This window comes from Vicia villosa, linkage group LG4 (assembly GCF_029867415.1).
Source record: "Vicia villosa cultivar HV-30 ecotype Madison, WI linkage group LG4, Vvil1.0, whole genome shotgun sequence".
NCBI classification, from domain to species: domain Eukaryota; kingdom Viridiplantae; phylum Streptophyta; class Magnoliopsida; order Fabales; family Fabaceae; genus Vicia; species Vicia villosa.
Window position 1 is genome coordinate 50644646 of NC_081183.1, and position 6674 is coordinate 50651319.

The window sequence follows — 6674 nt, forward strand, 5'->3', positions numbered from 1 at the left end:
AATGACCTGAACTAATCCGAACGAAATGCGGTTTTTGTGGTTTTCGGTTTGGTTTGGTTTGCGGTTTTCTATTGTGCCGGTTCGGTTTTGAACATCCGTGGTTAACATTGAAAATATGCACATATAGAAAAAGAAAAATGCACTTAATTTTAAATAAAAAAGAGCCTTAATAACTCATAGTAAGTTTGCATTAAGATTAAAAAGGATTCAAACTGACAACGAACAAAACTAACATGATAAAATAACAAAAAATGTAGTTCAATAACAAAGTTGTTTAAAGTGTAATTTTCTCTCACCCGTAACTAGCCTTTGGTGTTGCTTCATTCTTTCTTGTGCTTCAAACTCCTAATCCAATAAGTTAAGAGAAACTATGATAAAGACTTAAAGAGAAGCACAACGGATAGTCTTTATAAAATTTGTGAATTGCAAAGCAAAAATGTTTTGTGACATTAAATACACACTTACGGCATGAACCACACGAGCTACGTTGTTGATTACTTCAGGGGTATCCCTAACAATAACAATGCCTTCCAGCTGCAACAGTTGAATTTGAATTTAGTCATAGTCACAGTTGAAGTAAACAAAAAAAAAATACCGCGACCAAAATTGCACGGTCATGGCATAACAAGCTTGAAGCATTTCTTAATTGCCATCATACAGTATAATACATAGCTTTGAATAAAAAATACAAAAAAAAATGAACTCGATGAAACAAAGAAAAAAAGTATATCTTAAAAAGGAAAATTGAGGAACCTTTTAGGAGTAATGTCAGTGAAATTTGAGAAAGAGGAAAAGGGAAAAAATTAGGGTTTTAGAAGACTAACCTCTTGAATTTCCTTGGAGAGTTTCCTTGTTCTGGTTGCTTTTTGGTGTGTTTTGAGAGCTATGTTTTTAATTTGTTCCTTTTTCTTTTATGTGTTTGTGTAGGGTTTTCAATTTCGGTTGGAAGAAGAGAGGGAGACGACTGCTTTTGAGAAACAGATGCGTTTGGAATTAGGGAGAAATTAAATTATAGTATTTTATAAAAAATATATGATATGATTCGCTCCTAAATCACTAATTCAAAATTAGCCCAGCGGCAAATCTATTTATCTTGGTAGCGTAGTATCAAACACTAGATATCTAACTTATTGAAAATTGGTTCTAATTTTGTCATTAAGTGATGTTTGATTGTGATAACTCTGATTACACCCAGCGGCAAATCTATTTATCTTGGTAGCGTAGTATCAAACACTAGATACCTAACTTATTGAAAATTGGTTCTAATTTTGTAATTAAGTGATGTTTGATAGTGATAAATCTGATTACAAGTTCTAGAAGTGATATTCGAGCTTTGTTCGATGATGAGGTGTGTTACTTGCAAACATTATGACACTCAGGTCAGTGACAATCATATATTGAGGTTTTAGGTTAGATAATGTGTCTCTAAGACTAATTTATTATATGTCTTTTAAAGTGAAGTTTTAGGATTTCAATCTCTATAACCTTTTTGGGAGACACCTATCTCAAAGAATAAATGTTATTAAATTATATGACTATTACATCTAATGACCCATAATTGTCAGACAACTTTGGTTTACCTCTACAATGGATATACTTTTTAAATTTCCCCTATCTAAAGAATTCAGATGACTAAAATTCTTGTGAGTTGGACAATGAATAGATCAGAATAATTGTGTTAAAATATGTTATTTATTTATTAATTCAAATTTATAAAATTGATTATATATTACTTTACTTTATAAAATAAATTATTTTGACTTTATTTTAGAAAAAATATATTAAATTAAGTAAATAAATAAATGAGTGTGGATAATATTTAGTTTTACTTTATTTGTAAAACAAATTTGTATTTTATTTATTCAAGTCCCCAACACTATACATATACATACCCGAAACGTTCGTGGACAGTAAAGAGAAAAAAGAATCGAAATATTCATCTCAATTCTCACATACTCTGATCTTATTTTTCATACATTCTACATGCTTCAATGGGAACTTCACTTCTTCTTCAACCCAACGACTCATCTTCCATCGTCACACACCCTAACTCTAACCAGAGTACCCGGAGAAATCGGTTACCGACCACCGTGAACCCTAGCTCGCAGGATGGAAATCGTACCCACTCCGGCGGTGATCGAAACTGCACTGTGAAACACCCTGGATTGAATCTTGTGATGGGTCAGGTGAAGATTCTCAAGAGAGGAGAGAAGCTGAGTCCTGGCAATGTGATAAAGAGTGAGGGTGAGGCATGTTATGATTCGATGTTAGGATCAACTGATAGGTTTGGTCCAGATCCTCAGACGATGAAGAAGGAGGTTAGGGTTCATGATTTGATGGAGGGACTCTATGCAGGACTGACTGTTTCGTCGCCTCCGCCGAGTTCGGTACCGGTTCCGGGGTTTCTTGGAATGCAAAGAGGCGCTGATGATTTTGTGGTTTCTTTGTTTAAGTGATTAGCTAAGTTTGGATGGATAGTTAGTGTGTTTTATTGAAAGGTTTTGAAATTAGAATGCATGCCAAAGAGGAGTTATGTTTAGGTTTTATTTATAGTTTCATTATGAAAAGAGGACAGGAGTAAATTCGTTGTGCTGTTGTGCTTTGATCACTTATACTCATGTATTTCTGATATTTAATCCAATAAAACTTGATACTCTGCTGTTATTATAGTATGTTTTGAATCGATGACCATCGATATATACATGATTACGAGTGAATTAATAGATGGTTCAGTTGCAGGACATGGAAAATAAGCTCTCTATTTTACTTTGTACCAAAATTATGAGTTTTCATTTGATGGCAATGTAAAATTAATACATTGAATATGCCGGTTATCATTCTCAGGAATGTGATTTTTATTGTTTGAAAGTAATACATTTGGGTTTATGAATGAGTTCAACTCTTTGCAAGCATGAACTAGGTTTGGAACAATTACTATACTTCATTGGTATTGAATAGATTTGGATTTGTGAAACTCTGTTTTCTGGTCTAGTAAGTGAAGTAAAGTTTTTGTGTCTTATTATATGTTCTTAACTTGCTGGATTTTTATAATTTGCTCAAGTGATCTTATCTTATGGTGTTACAAGCATGGAGTTCGAGACTTTAATTGTTTCCCAGTTTAAGTTTTAGAATTTTATTGCTTGTCTCAGTGCCTATCTGGGTATGACTGCTAATCTTTTCTGTTACTGTAAGAGCTGCAATTGATTATGTTCAATAGTGTGTGACAGGAGAAAGAATTTGATGAAAAAACTGAAAAAAAAAAAGAAAAAAAAGAGAGATATAAAGAGATAGCTATGTTATCGTATTTGTAGTAACTTAATTCCTTTCTGGGCTAAGATTGAGAAAGTCAAGCAATGAATTTCGGTTGTGTTAGAAAATTAAGTTTTGTTTAGAATACTTGAGCATTACAATTATTATTTATCCCCCCAAGTGTTCTCAATGTAAACTTATACATAGACACATCTTTCTTTACATTGTTGTGCTCAATGCTCTCATTACAAATAAATTGTGCAAATTACCAATTTAAATCCTTTATCGTCAGGCAATGACGACAATCTTGGATGTAACATCTTTTATTCGTGTAATTTATTTCTGTAATGTAAGTTTGATGGTAGGAACTGAACTGAATTAGAACTCGTCTGCAGGTAGTATCAGTTTCCAGAACCAATGCTTCTTCCACATATATGCCATCTCTTCAATGGGAATACCTTTGGTTTCAGGCAAGAACAGCATAACAAATACGGTCATGACGACAATCCAGCAGGCGAAAAAGAGAAAGATCCCAAACTTCAATGCGCAGAGAAGACCAAGGAATGCTTGAGCAATTACGAAAGTAAACAGAAGGTTTACTGCAACTGTGATACTCTGCCCTGCTGAACGGATTTCCAATGGAAATATCTCGCTTGGAATTGTCCACCCAAGGGGCCCCCACGACCATCCAAATGCTACAACAAAGAGACAAACCACAACTACTACCAATATTGAATAGCCTCTCGACAGTGCCTGGTTTTCCCCAAACTTGAGCCCTAGAATTATTGCAACTATAGTCTGTTCATGTGAAAAAACAAAAATAAAATAAGTTGCCATGCATTAGACTAATTCATGTAGGATTTTTGTTTGAGAAGTATATTTTTCTTACCTGACATATGATCATTTGTATTCCACCGCTGATGAGAAGAGCTCTCCTTCCCAGTCTATCAACTGTTGCAATGGAAAGGAATGTCGAGCAAGCAAGAACGCCGCCGGTCAAAGCTGAGGAGTAGAGGGAAGCATGTCCGCCGAATCCCATACTTTGGAACAGCACTGGAGCATAAAAGAGAATGGAATTTATGCCAGTCATGATCTGTGAAGTTGGCATGACAATTGCCATAACCAACTCCGGTCTATACCTTTTCTCAAGGATGTTACGAAAAGGGTGCTTTATCGAGTTCGCCAACTCACTTGCATCAACCATATCTTCAAACTCTGCTTCAACATCGCTAGTTCCTCTGATTTTTTCTAGGAGTTTCCTTCCTTTTTCTTTCATTCCACGTTCTATTAAGCTATTTGGAGTGTCGGGAAGAAATATTCCTCCTACCATCATCAAAAGAGCCGGTACTCCAGCCAAGCCTAGGGACAGCCTCCATCCCCAAGGTCTAATATTCTGTGTTCCGAAATTCACCATGTTGGCCGCGAAAATCCCAAGAGTTGTTGCCACTTGAAACATCATGTTCAATCCTCCTCGCAGGTGTGTTGGCGCCATCTCTGATAAATAAAGCGGAATTGCCTTCAAAAGAAGCATGAGTGGGAGTAGCTCAAGTAATTTGTCAAGTTTAAGGTATTATCTTCTAACTCAAACAAAGATTGTTTCCATCATAAATACTATCTTTCATTTCCTGTACATTTTATGAACTAACATCAACCATTACATTATTTATTAACAATTAACACTAGCACCCTTCATTGTGTTTGTTACTTTGGATGATTCCAGGCTTTAAGAAGGAAAAAAAATGTTAGTTTCATCCCTTCATCGAAATATAACAGTATTTTAAACCAGAAAAGAAAAAAAAAACTTCTAAGAAATGATCATCAAAGGTAGAAAGTGAGACTTGAGATTGAGACATTAGTCTAAGGAATGATTATCATAAGATAGGTAGAAAGTGAAACTAGAGACATTAGTCTAACCCTTCTAAGGATTGATTGTAGAGTATAAAAATATGTTATTACCTGATTTCCAAATCCGATGCCAATGCCGAGCATAACACGGCCGAGTATCAGCATTGCTAGGTTACCAGCTGCAGCATTCAGAATTGATCCAATGAGAAAGCTGACACCACCAATAATGATGCTTATCCGACGTCCATACTTTCTGGTAATAGGAGATGCAACCAGAGATGCAATTAAACCAGCAACGTAAAGAGAAGACGTAAAGGCCGCGAGTTTCTGACTGTCGTATTTGCAGTAGTTATTTTCCTTTGCATGCTTTTTTTGCATGTATACTTCTGGGAAGAATTGTTCAAGGAAGTCATCCATGGAAGTCACTCCACCTATTATAACCATAAAACATACATCAGAACAAATATAAACACAAAAACACTGATAAAAAATTGGAATAGATCAAGCTTTCTCCAACATACATCTTAACCTAGTAAAAGTTATTGAAATAAAGTAACAATTCAAGAAAGATATTCTCGATAATCGAATTATATCTTATTAATTATTGTATTATTATATCAAAACGCAACGGCGTTAAAACTTTTAAGAGAGATTTTTAGTCTCTGTATTTGCATGCAAAGAGGATGGCGCGGAATAAACACAAAAATTGAAACATGATACGAAAATGTTATGGATCTGTTGTCTGAAATTTCAAATCTTGATCTCCTTAACCAGAATATTCCTGTCATGCAAATTTTAACGTTGGTACAATAATATTCCCCTTTTCAGTATCATTCTTATTTAACCTTTCAACCAGAACAATTTTTACAACAGCCTAAAAAACATCGAAATCAGACAGAAAAAAGTAATACTTTTTTTATATGATTGAGATTAAGGAAGAAGAACCTGAAATTCCGACATCATATCCAAATAATGAGCCACCAATAGCCGCAACAATGCAAGCAATGATAACATAAGGAGTAACTCTCCCTTTATAAAGATTTGCCCTTTCCTTCCCTACAGAATCTGTTGTAAAACCCCCACCTGCCATTTTCTTGATTCAAACTAGAATGAATGCTTTTCTTCTTCTTTTTCTTTCTTCAGAAATGAAAAATATCACTGTTCCTATAAATTTCTCATCATTTATAGTGTGTTAAATAAAGTCAACCAAAAACGATAAAAATAATATATTTTAGCAAAATGGTCCTAAAAATAATAATGTTTGTCTCTATCTATATCTGCACTCGTGGCATCAGTCGATGGAATTTATTGTTTTTCTTAGTATAGCTGCTCAAGAAATTGTTTCCCTAGGAACATGTACATGCATATGTTAAATTTAAACAAGTCTTTTCTTTGGTTGAAGTTTCGTGACGCTTAAAAACACAAACTCATTACCAGAATATATAATAAACATGCAACCTAATTTTGTGCTATGTCATTTGTTTTGTTAGGTAATTTCAGTTTTCGTTTGGTTGGTTCACATGAATGGAAGACCTAGTCTTTTGTAACTTCTTCATGTTTCCTCTTACTGACCTGGTCTT

General features: G+C 34.5%; 2 protein-coding genes across 2 annotated transcripts; one reads left to right on the top strand and one right to left on the bottom strand.

The window, feature by feature from the left end:
* The first annotated feature begins 1991 nt into the window (after positions 1-1991).
* Positions 1992-2456, top strand: LOC131597189 (uncharacterized). The gene has a single exon (XM_058869899.1). It carries the CDS (start codon positions 1992-1994, stop codon positions 2454-2456), a length of 465 nt encoding a protein of 154 aa, XP_058725882.1.
* An 881-nt stretch (positions 2457-3337) lies between these two features.
* On the bottom strand, positions 3338-6414 carry LOC131594794 (sugar transport protein 7-like). Its single transcript, XM_058866992.1, has 4 exons — positions 6040-6414; positions 5206-5525; positions 4139-4765; positions 3338-4047 (listed from the first exon to the last, which is right to left on the bottom strand). Exons 1-4 carry the CDS (start codon positions 6182-6184, stop codon positions 3628-3630), a joined length of 1512 nt encoding a protein of 503 aa, XP_058722975.1. The 5' UTR covers positions 6185-6414; the 3' UTR covers positions 3338-3627.
* Between the last annotated feature and the right edge of the window lie 260 nt (positions 6415-6674).

Coding starts and splice junctions, on each gene's coding strand:
- LOC131597189 (XM_058869899.1), top strand. CDS start 1,992: ATGGGAACTTCACTTCTTCTTCAACCCAACGACTCATCTTCCATCGTC.
- LOC131594794 (XM_058866992.1), bottom strand. CDS start 6,184: ATGGCAGGTGGGGGTTTTACAACAGATTCTGTAGGGAAGGAAAGGGCA. Junction 5,526..6,039: donor ATATGATGTCGGAATTTCAG/GTTCTTCTTCCT, acceptor TGGTTATAATAG/GTGGAGTGACTTCCATGGAT. Junction 4,048..4,138: donor TACAAATGATCATATGTCAG/GTAAGAAAAATA, acceptor TCACATGAACAG/ACTATAGTTGCAATAATTCT.